The sequence below is a fragment of the Mastigoproctus giganteus genome, chromosome 13, assembly GCF_048544385.1.
Source record: "Mastigoproctus giganteus isolate SK-2022 chromosome 13, ASM4854438v1, whole genome shotgun sequence".
NCBI classification, from domain to species: Eukaryota; Metazoa; Arthropoda; class Arachnida; order Uropygi; family Thelyphonidae; genus Mastigoproctus; species Mastigoproctus giganteus.
The window spans coordinates 133,910,499-133,927,852 of record NC_143587.1 but is presented as its reverse complement, the minus strand read 5'-3'; the positions used below and the strand labels follow the sequence as shown (position 1 = coordinate 133,927,852).

Below are 17,354 nucleotides of genomic sequence, written 5' to 3'. Positions count from 1 at the left end.
TTTATTCACAAACATTTTCCATGTATTTCTTCTCCGATATATTAGTCTCATTAAAGTTCTTTAACCAGACTTGCTTAAGAAATTCCTCATTCGACAACTACCTTGGGTAATATTGGTCTTGGCACAGTGTACTTCAAACATCCTTTCAGTTTTGCAATATCGTTGTCAGTCTCTGCCTCCACGGTTTCTAACTTCTTTCAAGATATCAGCTTTGATATCTTCACTCATTTGTTGTCACTTTTATTACTATTTTCGGAAGTGGAGACCAAGACTCCATAACTTTCTGGAACCATTTCCTCAGATCTTTTCTTTCAATATGTACTTCATGAGCTTTAACTTCAAGTCTGCCCCAAAAGTCAAGAATTATTCTGATAGCAGCGGTTGGAGCTTTACTATGCATGTCCCATAAATAAGTTCTCAATCAACTTCTTGCTTCTCTAACTTGTTCAAAGCCCCTCGTGCTCGGATGTATCTGTTATACTGTCGTCTTTTCCAATTCTTTTCTTTCTTCCTTGCACATTTGAATCAGAATTCACTTCATTAGAGACTTCTTTGGCCTTTGCCAAGAAACATTTCACTAGTGGTGAAAAGTTTCTTGACAAAAATATCCAGGTATTTGTCCATAAAATAAAGTCGGGTAGTTTTGGTGGGGTTACTGAGATATTATGTTCTTGCATTTTTTAAATCCTTATAAAGGCATTCCTGAATAATACACAGCTCTGATGGACAAAATCCTTTGTTATTATATAATTTTCACAATATTTGATATCATCAGCAAGCCTTCCTTTCGAAATATTGCTTCAGGTAGTTTAAAAATAGATATACAATTAATCCCATATTGCCTAGTCTCATAGATCCTATACTTCAAATGAACAGCACTGCTCCCCAAAGAGAAGTATGAAATATATGCCCCATTTTTTTTTTTTTTAATTACATTCATGCCATTACTCAGATGGCCATTTCTGAGATTACTGTATAGGAACTATCAGTTCCTATACTTCGTCAGTATAGGAAAACAATGGTTCACCAGCGATGAAATATATACACAGTACGAGCTGTGTCAATAATTCAATCTTTTCTTAGGAAGCTACTGTCATTTCAGGTGCAGGATGAAAGCAACATATACTTTCTTGTTTCACAACATAAAGTTAATGCATCTGGTTGCAAACCTGGATTTCTATTGGCCATATACACAGATGAAGCTTTTTCCAACTCATGTACATCAATCTTATCATGTTGGATGCATACTTAAAAATATGTATAATTTATACTAATTTCTCATTATTATAACATGTAAAACACACACACCTCAGTGAAGAAATCGCCAACCCATTTGGAAATGACAAGAGCGATCATAAGGGGTATACCTAGGGTGATGTTTCCTGTAGCTTCTATTAAAAGGACTGTTAAGCTAAGTGTCATTCGCACTACCCCAGCTACCATAGCAGCAGCTCCAACAAGGGCATACTTTCCTGGATGAGTCTGAAAAATAAAAACACTATAGAGCTCTGAAAAAATATTCATTTACTATACTTAAAATCCATTATTATTAAGAATCACTAGTATGAAAATTGATTATTCAGTGGGAATTTTATGACTTGCATAATAATAAGTTCAAATTGAGGAAGGATGGTTGCAGGATAGATGTGCAAAAGTTTGCCTTTAGTCAGAAGGTGGCTGATTGCTGGGAAAAAACTTCCATGTGTTGTTGTTGTGGAAGTGGATGAATAAGTTCAAGGAAGAACTAGAAAGTGAAATAGAAAGGGTTTTTTTTTTTTGGCTGATGGTATGCTGTATAAGTTTGCTTTCTTGCATCATTTGCCATTACTAATACCAATAAAAATCAAGAAAACTTTACAGATATTTGCCTTTTGTTGAGGATCAAAAACAGGTCTGTGATCTCTGACTTCTTATAAAAGCCAGCTGCACCGATTATTTAAAGATGAGAAAACATAATGTGTGTGTATCTCACTGCTTAGGAAACTAAATTTTCATTTGCATTATCAAATTCACTTGAATAGACAATTAAAAGAACTAAGATAACTGCGGAAAAACATCACCTGCTGTTTGATAAAAGAACAGATACTGAATGTACTTATTATTTCAAAAAAAACATATACGAATGAAATATTAGAAAGATGTTTTTAATTCCCATTTTTCTTATGCAACGAGTAAGGATGCTGGTTTTTTTATTAAGACCTACTCCTATATTTATGGTGAAGCTTGACTTCCTTTCTTTACTATCTCTCTCTCTCTCTCTCTCTCTCTCTCTCCAGTCCAGCTTTTCTAACAATGACGTGATTTTGATGTTCACAACTCCAGCTGGCTTCCATTGTCTAGTCACATGGACCCAGCTGGTAAAGATGCTGAGGCTTTTGCAATTGCTAATGATCTCACACAGATTATTCATCTACCTACCAGAATATCAGCCAATCCTAACCAGATGGCCAACATTCTTGATCTTTTTCTCACAAACCTTTCCAAGTGCACAGTCGAGAGTTTACCTCTAGGCACCTCAGGCCACAACTTGGTGAAGGCCTTTTCTCCAATGAACCTTTCCCTTGTGGCCATTCTCAACCTTGGGTCATTTGACATTACAAGAATGCAAAATGGGATGATCTATGAGACTTCTATTCTTCTTTTCCTTGGTTGGATTACTGTCTCTTAATTCTTCTAATGTCAATGTTTGCTCAGATCATGTCATTAAAATTATTCTTGTATGGACAAAATCCTTTATTCCGCACTACACCTTAAAATCCCATCCTTTACCTAAACCTTGATTTTTCCTATAAATGCACTAAGGCTGTTCAAGGTAAGAATGTTGCAATTGGCTTGCATTCATATCTTCAGGTTCATTTTCTGCCTACACCATTTGTAAAGAAGAAGAAAGCAATACAAACTAGATTTTAACAGGCTAAAAGTAGAAAATATTCTTCTTTCCAACTGGTAGTCTAGCATTCTGGTCTCTACTCCCACCGCTGTTAAAACCTGATGGTTCTAAAGATAATCTGCTAATTTTCTTCTAACTCTTGTACTGATGACCTTGATAGATCATCTTCTACCATTCCCGGGGTGCCTCCGTAGCCAGGTGGGCAGGAGCGGCAGTGTGTAGCACACGCTTCTTGATTAGACCGGGGTTCGAGCCCGTGAGCACTGCATATCCCCGGAGAAATATGGCCTTAGTTGCTAATGCTCCTAAAAACCAAATAACAAACTAAAGAAACCTATCATTCCCAGTACATGATATTCAATGACTCCTGTGGTCTTCTGTTAAATGGATGCCAGAATAATTCTGAACCGTCTTGATGCCAAGAAAGTGCCACATCCTGTTGTTGATGGAGATTTCAGTGCAATGACTGCTTAGGCCATATTGCACCTATCAAAATGGTTCATACTACTTGTATGGGCTGTCATGGAAGTGATCATATAATTGCTATTCATTTCAGGAAAGAGAAAAAAAAATTCTGTGAGATTTGAGTTTTCACCTATGATGTGGTGAAAATATTGCAATTGCCGACAAAGCGACAAAGGTTCCTGTAAGTTTGCACAAGGGCTGAATAACAATAGTCAGGCATTATCATATAAAGCACATTCCAGAATTATATGTTTCACTATGAGCGGTCTGTGGCAGCACACTGTGGAGGGTTATTTCCTGACAAAATAAACAGATGGATTAAGTAAGTATGGCCTATCTGAGTTCTGGCTAGGATTACTTCTTTTCTGTTTGATAGTATGAATCAGAGCTGTAATACTCAATATGTTCTACGTTGATAATAATATTAGTAAATTAATAAGAGGAGTTTACCTCAATATAGTACGTGGAACACTTCCGTATGATACCCTCCAGAAATTAAAACGGAAAAAACGAAAAAATCGACAACTTACCGGTATATGTACCGGTAAGTTGTCGATTTTTTCGTTTTTTCCGTTTTAATTTCTGGAGAGTATCATACGGAAGTGTTCCACGTACTATATTGAGGTAAACTCCTCTTATTAATTTACTAATTCTTTTCTGTTTGTAATGAGCTGAGAGCCCATAATTTTGGTACAGGTTTATGAAGGAGTTTATTATGAATTTGTGCTTGCCATTGAAGTGTTCATCATCTTTTACATATATTTTAAGAACAGTATTAAGAAATTCATTGGGGTTGTGCTGGATGGATGTCTGGCAGCATCATTTGCAATCTCATTTCCTGATATTCCAGTACAGTCAGTCCTCGTATAGCACGATAGTTGTGTTCCTAGAAACCCTCGTGCAATATAAACAACAGGCCCTATGGGAAAAATAGGGTTAGGTGCCGACCACCCAAGATTGAACACACATTTGTAACCAAAACATTACCAAACACAATAAATAATCGTAATAAAATACTTACGTATTTTATTACGACTATTACGTAATAAAATATTGCTAATGCTTTTGCTTCTATAGTAAGCAAACTTGTTTTTTGTTTGATTTTCTATCCAAACAGATGACAGGCGTTCCATCTCTTCCAATTCTTTGTCTTAATCTAATGGATTTTAATTACACTTTGAGTTGTTCCTGCTATAAAAATTGTTTTTATTTTCTCTGCATTCTTTGTAATTCTCGGCGTTGCCTCATTTAGGTCTGTAGCACGTGCAATATCACATGGTCTTTCATTTCGCTCAAAGCGTTTCATAATTTCATATTTTTTCTCTATCGACAGAGGCGGACTGGCCATAAGCCTTACCGGGGAAACCCCGGTGGGCCGGAGGCCGGTGTGATTTTGGCCATAAACGCTAGTATGAGGCCACTATAAATTTTCCCGGGGAAGAATTTTTGACCCAGTCCACCTCTGTTTATCGATATTGCTTTTCTTTTTCTCTCTGAATCTGCAGTGTCTTCACCAGGACGCTTTCTTTTCACACCTTTTAAGTATTTTACTCATTTTTAGGGATTAAACCACAATTACAAAACGAGGAGGCATGCTTGATACACATAAACAAAGCTGCGTGCGTGTAGCAACTGAATAAACAACACCATAAAGGCAGAGATACACTATTAACACCTCACACTTCTAGGGGTTACTACCATAAAACAATAAAAACAATTTCCAGTTGCGTTTCTGCGATTGGAATCTGTTATAAACTGGTAGTAAACTCGATCTAATTGCATTTGCGATTATACCGATAGCTGGAATTGTGTTGGTTTTTACGTTATGGTGAAATGTGTTTCCCCTTCACTGATATAAAAAACATAAATACATTTTCAGAATCTTCTCTTCATTCCTATCGTGTTGCATTCGGTTGGGGTGATTTGTGTTCGACTGCCATTTCTTGTAAACACAAAGGCGAATCGTGCATAAGCGAATTCGGTTCGTGTTATATAAGATATCGTTCCCCTATTTATAAATAGTGTATGATCGAATTCGTGTAGTGTAGTGTAAACACGTGTTATATGAGGACTGACTGCATAGCCAGAGATTGAACAGAAGCCAACCAATGCTCTCTGAGACAAATAAGCTATATTTTGATGAGTGGTTGGAGACATGTTTTGTAAGGCTAATAGGGCACATTTCAAATCTGTGTATATTATGTTGTTTTGGATTGGGATGCAGAAAATATTTTTAGAGCAATCTTTATGGCATATAATTCAGCAGAGTAACTACTATATTCTGTGGGAAGTGATACAGAAATGGTGGTGTCAGGCAACACCACTACACCTGCCCCCCCCCCAGACTTCAATTCATCAGTATAAATTTTAACAAAGTCGGATTAATATTGTGGATGTTAATGTCTGTTAGAGAGTGTTTTCCCCATTGTTGGAAATAATTGTCACAAGATGCTCCAGGTCCTGATGGTATTTCTCTGCTTGTTCTCAATACCTATGCTCCTGAGTTTTCTCCTGTTCTATAATATCTTATTCCGATGATGTTTTTCATTTTGCTTGGAAATTGTTCATATCTAGCCAGTTTCTAAAAAAGGTAAAATCTCTCCCATCCAATTATTGCTCCATTGCACTTCTATTCTTTCTTAACTGCCAACTCCTTAACCATATAGAAAGCTTCCATCTGATCAATGATCACTAGTATGGATTCTGTTGGTGTTGATCTGCTTATGTTCCTATCTACAGACAAATTCAATGGAAATGTCTGGTCAAACTCAAACAGTTGCTTTTGATAGTGTTTGGCATAAAGGTCTTCTAAATAAGCTTCCATTAACCCTAGGGGCTCACATCTGGTGAGTATAGGCTTGGCACACCCAGGGTCCTGAGCTGGATATCATCATTCTTTTTCTCTCTCAGGATAACTCAGGAATTTAATTTTTTGGCTGGTGCAGCAAAAGCCTCAGGCTTCCTTGCACCATAGGGAAAATAATAATAATCTTATGGTTTGCCAACTGTTTGAGTATCCAGCTTTCTCTCTGACTGCAGATGACAGCAGACAGTTCTCTGTCTTCTAGCTTCTCCACTAATGATGATGTTCCCTAAGATTCAGTTCTTTCATCATCATGAACTTGGTCCGGCTTAGGTCTTTTAAGACCTGTTCCATTGTAGCTCTTGAAGGTGGTCTTGATCTCGCCATCGTTGTCTTGGTCGACCAACATCTCTCTTGCCTGTAGGTTTGCAGTTAAAGGCTAATTTTGGGATCTGGTCTGGGTTCATTCTTTCTATGTGGCTGATCCATTTTTCCTGATACTGTTTTATGTCATTTATTATGTTATCTACTTTTAATTTCTTTGGTGGTCTAGTCTTGTAAAGCCTAATAATGGTCTTAAAAATCTCATGTGCTGCTTCTAGTTTGTGGGCATCTTTCTTATTTAGGACCCAAGTCTCACAGCTGTAGAAGAGGGCTGGTTTTGAAGTGATGTTGTGCAGTCGTAATTTTGTTCCAGTTGTTTTCTGAAGTGGCGTTTAATCATATTTTTGTAGTTTAGTGTGGATGTCTTTCCCTTAATATGATATTATATTTCTCAAATTGGTGAAGTCAGATATTTGTTCTATTATTTTATCATCAATAACAATTTTGACTCTTTGTATGTTTTTTCCACATAATCCCGTTGATTTTGTTTTTGAGGTGGAGATTTTCATCTCGTACTTTTTACCTATTTTATTAAGTTCATTTGCTGCTATCTGTAGTTCATCTTCGGATTTTGCAATTATCAAACTTGATCATCAGCATATAATATAGTTTGGATTTTATTCCTGTTGTTCAACTGTATTCTGTTTTTAATTGTTTGTTTCCATTCTTTAAGAATTTGGCTGGTGCTGTTTTATGTCATTTATTATGTTATCTACTTTTAATTTCTTTGGTGGTCTAGTCTTGTAAAGCCTAATAATGGTCTTAAAAATCTCATGTGCTGCTTCTAGTTTGTGGGCATCTTTCTTATTTAGGACCCAAGTCTCACAGCTGTAGAAGAGGGCTGGTTTTGAAGTGATGTTGTGCAGTCGTAATTTTGTTCCAGTTGTTTTCTGAAGTGGCGTTTAATCATATTTTTGTAGTTTAGTGTGGATGTCTTTCCCTTAATATGATATTATATTTCTCAAATTGGTGAAGTCAGATATTTGTTCTATTATTTTATCATCAATAACAATTTTGACTCTTTGTATGTTTTTTCCACATAATCCCGTTGATTTTGTTTTTGAGGTGGAGATTTTCATCTCGTACTTTTTACCTATTTTATTAAGTTCATTTGCTGCTATCTGTAGTTCATCTTCGGATTTTGCAATTATCAAACTTGATCATCAGCATATAATATAGTTTGGATTTTATTCCTGTTGTTCAACTGTATTCTGTTTTTAATTGTTTGTTTCCATTCTTTAAGAATTTTATTGATGCAGATATTAAACAAATTTGGTGATAGTCCACATCCTTGTTTCACTCCTTTATTGGTGTTAATTGAATCTGATAGTTGGCCATTAGAATATTTTATATGGACTTTTGAGTTTTTATATAGGCTTAGGATCACTTTCCGGAGTTGGGTTGGGATATTTTCTTCACGTAGAATCTGCCAAAGTTTTTCCCGGTTTACATTGTCATATGCTTTTTCATAATCAATAAAGAGCAGAAATGTTGGTAGATTGAATTCTCTTCTTTTCTCCAAAATTTGTTGTGAGAAAATGGCATCTATTGTGCTTCTCCCTTTTCTGAATCCACATTTTTCTTCTAAGAATTGTTCACTGTATTTATTAAGTTTATTCTTTAGTATATTAGAGTATAGCTTTGCAGCAGTTTACAGCAGTGTTATCCCTCTGTAGTTGTTTGGGTTATTTCTGGAGCCTTTCTTGTGTAAATTGATTAATATTCCTGTTTCCCAATCTTTGGGTATCTGTTGCTTATGCCATATGATGTTAAATAATTTTAGTAGTGTGCTTTTTAGTAAGGTGCCCCCATATTTAAATAGTTCTACATTCAAATTGTCTATGCCTGGGCTTTTTCGGTTTTTTGAAATATTAACTGTAGTTCTTCCATTGTTATATTTTTTTCTTCATCTTTGGTTATCACAGATTCATCTTCCAATTCCTTAGTGCCTGGGTTATACCATAGTGTTGCTTCCATTCTGCTTGGGAGAAGGAGTTGGTTTTTATTTGATCATTTGTGTCTAGTTGTAATTTCTTAAAAATTTTAAAACCTCTTCTCTGTGGGCCCGTGATATCACGTTCTAAAGATTTAACAAATTTATCACAGTATCTTGTTGGATTCTTCTGGTTAGTTTTCTGACTTCTGCTCAAAGCTTTTTATATTTTATGTGTAGATGTAGGTCTTTTGTTTCAATTCTTCATTCCAAGTTCTTAGCCAGTTTTTATTTTTTATAGGTTTATATCCAAGACTTTCTTCAGCAGCTCCCAGAATTGATTTTTTCATGTTTGACCAGATTTCCTCAACATTATCACTTTCATCTGATTTGAGTTTATCTTTCAATCAACTTTCATACAGAAATTTAGTGCTTTTGTCTTTCAACAAATGTATTTTTAATTTCTTAGTAGTTTTTGTTGGTATTTTTTCTTTTTATTTTGAAAATGCTTCCAATAGTGATCACTGCCTCTGCAATTTCACTGCCTCTGAATACTCTAGTGTCTCTAATTTTGTCATTTAAATTTTCATTAATGATAATATAATCTATTATAGACTTTGTGTTTCTTGCTTCCCATGTGAATTTATGGATATTCTTGTGTTTGAAAAAAGTATTTGTAATTTTAAGTTTATTAAAAATGCAGAAGTCTATCAGGCATCTTACATTATTGTTGACCACAGGTTCGCCTTCTGACCCTATACATTTGTCTACTGATTGAGCACCAACCCTTGCATTAAAATCTCCTGCTAGTATAAGACACTCTTTTTTGTTAGTTTGGTCTATGATCTGTTGTAATTCGTCATCAATGTTGCCTTCTACTGGTACGTAGATGCCGATGATTGTTATTGTATAAGATAGAATTTTTAGTCTTAATTTCAATATTCTGGGTGATATCCAAGAGTAGTCTAATATTTTGTTTTCCCATTCTTTCTTTATTATAACAGCAACTCCTGATGATGCCCGCATTTCACTTATTCAGCTCTTTCTCCCACCCTTTTCCCTCTTGTATGTTAATGATATTCTTCCATTGACTGAAAATCCTAACCAGAGTTCTGCTGATGATAGCACATTGCATTCCACCTTCCAATTTGAGAAACCTTGCCCTTCTCAAATATCCATTACCAATTCCTTAAATGCTGATCTCCAAGTAATTCCCCAGTGGGGTAAAAAATAACTTAGTTAATTTCAATCCTTCCTTCAACCCATGCTTGGTACCAAGTACTATAGGTTCTAATATCTTTCGTGTATGGGATTTCATAAAAAAAAAAAAAAAATTCACAGAAATCCATTTTTCCTGCCATTTTCTCTGAACAGCATCATAGTCCCTGCTGAAATCTTTTGTAGCATTATTGGTTCACTTTTTGGCCATGTGGACCTTGCAGAAGATGAAGCTTTCCATTGAGAGGGTTTGGTCTTTGTTTCTAGGTTATAGCTATATACCATGATTTGTCATCAGCAGTGATAGAAGAAATAGTATTGGTTAATAGCAGCAGCACATTGAAGAAGACTCAGGTATGTGAGTAGTTTGCCACTCTCTGTACTTCTCAGTGAGAATTGGCTTTATGCAGTACTATATCTTAGATCATATTGCTCCCATCTGTATAAATGCAAGTCTGTAGATGTCCCCAGAAGTGCAAGTGTTCATAGGCTGATTTGCATGATAATTCATGGAGAAATCCTACTCCTGTCTCAAGCAGTCTTTAAGAATTCTTCCATTTAAGTGACCAAACCACTATACTGTTATTATGCAGAATATTTATTAGTATTGGCAACATGACATAAGGAAGCAAAGCTTATACAGCACCAGCCAAAAAATAAAAAAATGCATGCTTCATTTCACAAATTTAAATAAATACACCAACCGTTTTGATTAAAATAGTTTAATACTGTAAAGATATAAATATAATAAAATGTACCAAGCGATACAGTGGATACTGTAAAACAATATTTACAAAACTGATTTACTATAAAATAAATAAAATTTATTACGAAAATGTTAAAATACAATAAAATACGAAAATTAAAAGCGATAAAACAATGATTGTAGCTTTCGGGGGGCATCCGCCTCCTTTCTCAACAACAATGCTACTTGGGCAACACATCCTTAAGTATCAGGTTCATACTTCATTTGCCCATTCCTTTTAATAATTTATTCAAACTATTCACTTCCACAATATGTGAAAGTGTATAGTTTGAATAAATACAAAACATTAGCAGTCTGGTTTTAGAAAGCAGGCATTTAGAAGTTAAAGCATATTTTATAATAAATATAGCAAAAATGTTTATATTCTATATATAAATACTGTAATTCTACATTTATTATTTTTTATTTTTTTATTTTTTTTATTATTACTTAAAGCTTACAGAATTGGAACCAAAAAACTGCACCGATAGCATTCCAACTAGCCTGCCCCATGTTGCTCCAACCAGCAGAGTAGGAATAAAAATACCACTAGAAACACTTATACCACATGTCCAGCAAGCTAAAATATAATAGGTTATGAAGAAGCCACCTACAGTCTGATATGTCCATGTATCTGTAAAACAAACAAATATATATATATATCATAAAAGCAGTTAGATGATTGAGATACTATTAATTTTAATATAAAGCTTATTATTACTAGAAAAGAAGTACCTGTTTCACCAACACATACCTTGTAATGAATTCAGCTGTGCTGAAACAGACAAAATAAAACAATCTGTTTCACCAATGACTAAAATACATTGAAACACTGTGCAGTTTTCTGTCTCACTCTTAGAGAAGATCAATGTTTATGCTAAACTGCTATCAACAGCAGGTATGTGGATCTACATATATATATATATACAGAGATTATTAATTATTTTAAATTTAGCATTTAACTATTTGCAGGCCTCGAAGCCAGTTATGCAGTTGCAGAAGACTGGTCTGTGAATTAGTCATTTCACTTTTTTTCCCATTAGATCATCATTAGAAATTTACAAAAACAGAAAAAAATGCATTATGCTTATGTGTCAGCCACATGGGGATTAATCATAAAATTCTGAATTTTATTTAGAAAAAATAATTTGTACATTATTCTAGTCAAGGATTCACATATCCTTTCAGCATGCTCTTCCTGATTAATAAAAGTTTCCTGTCAATACGAAACTCTGAGACATCTACACTGTCCAAACAAACTTCATTCATTCATATGGAAAACATGTTCCTCAAGGACATTTGCTCTCAGTTATTACCAAATCATTTAGCTCCCTGTTACAGTTTGATAAACTCCTGGCATTTCTCTCCTAAATACTCATTTTTGTCAGCTACCTGAGCAGGATTATTAATCATATGGTGCAAGGAGGCCTGAGGCCTATGCTGCACCAGGCAAAAAAGAATTTTTGTAACCCTGAGAGAGAGAGCAGTAGAAGGAAATCACCAAGAAAGATGATATCCAACTCAGGACCCTGGGTGTGCCAAGTACATACCATCGATATCAGGTGGACCAATCTGATTCATCCTGTTCCTTCTTGAGTTTACATAAGTGAAGACGTCTTTATTGTTTCTCTTTACATCCTATGCCAAAGATTCTGCAATAATGTGCCTTCACTTGCTCAACCTCTTTTGTGACTTGATAACAGACTAGCTTATATCTACCCTAGGCTTCTGTGTTGCCTGATAATTTATATACATTCCATGCCACGAGTCTCATTAGTTCATCTGACATCCATTTAGGCCTACACCTTGAACAGTATTTCTTAGTTGGTATGAAAAGTCTAGTAACATCATTAGTCAGTCCCACTTTATAAAATTTTAAAAATGTCTGAGACCACTGTAGTCACCTTTACGAAAGCAAAAACCCTTCCCTTTACCCCTGATGGTAGTGTCATCATTAAGTAAATTTCACATTAGTACACTGTGATCACTGCCACCTAGTTCCTTTATCTGCAGATTTATATTTTAAATGTATGATTAATCACTGCTGATAATCAGGTCAAGTGTATTACTTCCTCTGGTTGCCTCTCGAACATGTTGCTGTAGAAAACAATCCTCCAATAAATCCTGCTACTCGCATGCTAGCATGCGAGTGACCGACCGACAAGGTCTTAACAAGTTCAGAACAGGAAAAAAGTTGAGTTTGAAAGTGTCTGCAAATCTGCTCAGATAAGATAGGAGGGAGTATATGACAAGATCTGGGTCAATCAATTCGGCCCTGGAGAGAATTTTTCTCAGCATGGTCTGTGCTTGTTAACAGGAGAGATTGCTTTGACAGGAATGGAATACACTTAAATAGAAAGGGTGCAAGAATATCTGGTCAAAAAATCGAAGATGGTTATTATTGGAATATCAGAGACGTGGTTTCACACAGATATAAGTAATCCAGAATTGGAATTTGGGGATTACAATGTGTACAGAAAAGATTGACAGGATAGGAATGGAGGAGGGGTTATGCTGTTAGTTATGAAACACACAAAATCTAAAGCAGTGTGTGGGGGGGGGGGATTTATGATGCTTATTTATTACATATATTTGTATAACCTTTTTCTTATATATTTTTATCTATCCCCTTGTGATTAGATCCCCTTTAAAATAACTCCCCACTTGCGCATCTGACTATTAACTTCACAGAAAATTCTAGGTTCAAGGGGAAAAATCTCTTAGGTGTATTTAATTCTCTTCTGATAGGCTTATGCTTAGAACAACAAAAAAACACACAATGTTGTATATAAAATTCAGTTTATTATACATATTTACATGAGTGTATTAAAACCAAAATAATTAACTCATACATAAGACAACATGATTTAGTCTCACCTACATGTATATATATATATATATATCATAATCACACATCAGTTAAAATCATTACTAGCTTAAAGCAATCCCTTCCTTTCTAGGTATATTTAATCCTGCATCATCTAAATACATTAATAAGAAACATCAATTCCACCCTATTCCTTCCTACATATATTTAATACCGCATCAGTTAAATACCATTAACAAGAAATATCACTTCCATTCTATTCCTTTCTACATATGTTTACTCCTAGTATATTAAAACCAAAATAACAAATATCGATCCTTTACTATTCCCTTCCAAAATATCATATATATATATAATAAATTTCCCCTTTTGTTAATGTCTTTCCTTCCTGATTCTTCTCTAAACTATCTTTACAATTAGGTATATCTAGTACATATCTCACAGTATTTTTTTTTTAAAGTCCTGCTAATCAAATTTCGGGGTTCCTACAGTTCTTTGTGTGTGTGAAGGTACTACTAAAATCTAGCCACTTACTTGTAGAACTCTGCAGGGCGTCACCTTTCATCTTTCCAGTTAGGTACTGCTTATCTTCACTGTCTGGGGCGGCATCTTACTATCTTCAAAGAATTTGGCATGGGTAGTAGGGCTGCCAGGTAGATTTCAGCTTCATACAGCCCGCTTGATGTACTTTTGTTCCAGAATGGCTACTCTCATGTCGGTCGGTGTTCCGATTCCATCCGGTTCAGCACTTTGCCTTCCAAGATTTCAGGAATCTTGATCTTTAACGGCAAATTTGATTTACCTTTTTCTTGTGAGAGACTCGTTTTGTCTTTCACTATTTCTTCCCAACTCCTAGACTTTCCAAAGAGCTAACATTGACTATGTTCCACTTTCTCCTCATCCACTTACTTGCCACAGGCACTTGCTATCGACACTTTCTTTCCCCTTCATTTTTTTTTACTACTCGATTCCCAGTACACTACACTGTCCAATACTGTTGTACACTTCTTTACACATCTGGACTGCCCGACTTACTTTCTTAAAATCATCCCTCTCCCTCTCTACCCACTTCTTCATTCAAGGAAAAAAAAAAAAAACTCCTTCTAACCCTTTTTTCTCCACTTTTTGTTTATCTCCTCCCACATCTGCTCCAGAGTCCGCCACGCCTATTCCCAGTGATTTCTTCCAATCTTATATCTCCTTACGGATTTTTTTTCATTCCATTTGTTGGAAAACTCTTATTCCGCCGGCCCAGTAGCACGTGATCAATACTCCCCTTTTTACAACCTGCTGGATCTGCTGCAATCCGGTGTGCCCTTTGATGTTTGCCGAACATCCAGAAAAACAACTCTTCTCCTCTCATATAACGGCTTTGTCCCCGTAGCGTTCCAAAACCACAAAAAATGACATTAGTGACCACAGCATCTATCTTTGGAAACTTGTGTGCTCTTTAAGAACCCATTTCCTGTTGGCGACTGTTTGAAGTAACCTGTCCCTACTATTTCAACCCTGCATAAACCCTAATTTGCCTGTTGTTGTTTGGACCCATGCTGCTTTGCTGTAGTTTTCTCTTTGTTGTTCCCGAGTATAACGGAAGTTGAACCCCGACTCTGCCCTCATTTCTACTACCCATTAATTTTATAATCCTTACTGAATAATTCTTATTACTGAAATTGACGATATTACCATCTTATCCTACTAGCGGCAGGATCCAAAAAGAAAACTAACTTCCAAAGTCTTTATAAAAAATTTTTATTTTTTTGTAAGATTTCAAATCTTACAAGTGCATCCAGTACAATGTTAACTCACGATAGGAGGGATTATATCTTAAGAGCCTTGTGGATTAACTCAAGACTTGAAGGAATCTGCAAGGCTTTAGGGGGGAAATTTCTATCAGCATGGTCCACACTTGTAGGTAGAAGGAATTTGTTTTGTAGAGACGGGATACACTTAAACAAAGGTGGTGCAAAAGTTTTTGCCAGTATTATTGAGGATACCTTAAAGGTTCAGGGAAACTGCTAGTTAGGGGGGGATGTGGGTAATACTGACACGCGTTTATCTGATAATATTGGTCAAAGTAACTCTTGCACATACCTCAAGAGTTCTTATCTGTTACCCCAACTGGACGTATTATCTAGATGTTCTGGGGGCACAAACGTTTCACGTGGGCGGGTAGCTAATGCCAGGGAAGAGAGCCTAAAAAACTTCAAGGGTTGTGTTAGGGTTGTTAAATATACAAGAACAGTAAATCTTAATTGTTCATACAGTAACGTTAGAAGTGTCGTCAATAAAATGAGCGAATTCGAACTGCTGGTTAAAACAAGTAACGCGGACATAATAGGGCTTACAGAGACGTGGTGCCACCCGGAAATTGGGGATGATGAGTTTCAGTACGGCTTGTATAATGTATTTAGGAAGGATAGGTTAGACAGAAGGGGTGGTGGGGTAATGCTTCTTATCAGAAGCAGCCTGAGTGCGACGATAGCTTTCCCGGATTCAGACGTTTCACATGCTAGTATAGAGTCTGTATGGTGTGAGATAGTTGGAAACAAAGGTATAATGCGAGTAGGAGTAATCTACAGACCAGGTGATTGTGAAGATTATGACAAAAGCCTCTACATGCAAATGGAATGGGCAAGTAAGCGTCAATGCCTTATTATGGGTGATTTCAATCTGCCTCTAATTGATTGGAGTAAATGGGAAGGAAACTCGACATGGGGAACAAAATTTTTAAATCAACTAGATGACTGTTATTTGTATCAACATGTCAGGGAAAATACTAGAGAAAAGAATATCCTAGACCTCATCATCACACATGAATCAGATGACATAACAGGGCTGACAGTAGAGGAACCAGTAGCAGGAAGTGATCACGGAGTTATACGGTGGATGATGACGAGAGAGGTAGCAGAAGTAAAAGGCAAAGGAATGGGTTTTAATTTCAGAAAAGGAAATTACGATGCCTTAAGGTACTACATGGCCTCTATTAACTGGGTAGATATCGCGCAGAGAATGAATACAATTGAACTGTGGTACGCTTTTAAAACATTAATCACAGATGCCTTGAATGCGTATATACCATTAAAAAAATACTCCACGAGGAGGGTTCCAAGTTGGATGACTAGTGAAGTTGCCGCATTACTTGAGCAGAAAAAGGTGGCATGGAAAGGTTACAGAACAATAAAAAGTACTGAAGCCTATAACAGCTACAAGGTGATGTGTAATAGAGCCACAGAAAAGGTTCGACAGGCAAAGGCAGTTTATGAGAAATCACTAGCAAACAGAGCAAAGAGGGGGGATAAAGAATTCTTCACATATATAAATGCCAAGAAGAGCAGGACAAACCAGATCGGACCTTTATGTAAGGGAAAGGGGATAGTAATAAATACACCAGCTGCCGTTGCAGATGAACTCAACAGTTATTTTGCATCGATATTTACAAATGAAAAGCCTTTTGTGGCAAAGGGAAATTGTGGGAGCGAAGTTAAAAAATATGTAATTAATGATATTGAAATTTCGCAAGATTATTTAATGAAAAAACCTTCGAGCCTACAGACCAGTAAGGCTCCTGGAGTTGATGGAATATACCCTATAATCTTAAGAGAGGCGGCAAGCGAGTGCATTGAACCATTGAGGCTAATTATGCAAGCATCATTAGACTCTGGGGAGATTCCCTTGGATTGGAAAAGTGCAAATGTATCTCTCATACATAAGGGTGGCTCTAAAAGTGAAGTTGGAAATTATCGACCTGTCAGTCTGACTTCAGTAGTAGGGAAAATCATGGAGGCAATGATCAAGGGTGGAATTCAGGATCATTTGGATCGAATTGAAATTCTCAAGGATACTCAGCATGGTTTCGTAAAGGGAAAATCATGTTTAACAAATCTGGTTCGCTATTTCGAAAGGGTCACTCACGAGCTGGATTTAGGGAATAATTTCGACATTGTTTATTTAGATTTCAGCAAAGCTTTTGACTCAGTCCCACATGAGCGGTTGCTTTATAAGCTGGAACAGGTTGGAATCACTGGGAAAATCCTTAGATGGATAGAAGGATGGCTTCAGGGCAGGAGGCAGAGGGTTGTGATAAAT

At 36.1% G+C, this 17,354-nt stretch overlaps 1 protein-coding gene across 1 annotated transcript in view; it reads right to left on the bottom strand.

Annotated features, from left to right (window-relative positions):
- Positions 1-17,354, bottom strand: part of LOC150076454 (H(+)/Cl(-) exchange transporter 7-like) — a 474,124-nt gene that overhangs the window by 130,707 nt on the left and 326,063 nt on the right. Inside the window, exons 15-16 of the mRNA XM_090387363.1 lie at positions 10,900-11,072; positions 1,309-1,482 (exon numbers count right to left, since the gene is read on the bottom strand). Coding sequence (XP_090243489.1) covers positions 1,309-1,482; positions 10,900-11,072 — 347 coding nt within the window. The remainder of the gene's footprint in view (positions 1-1,308; positions 1,483-10,899; positions 11,073-17,354) is intronic.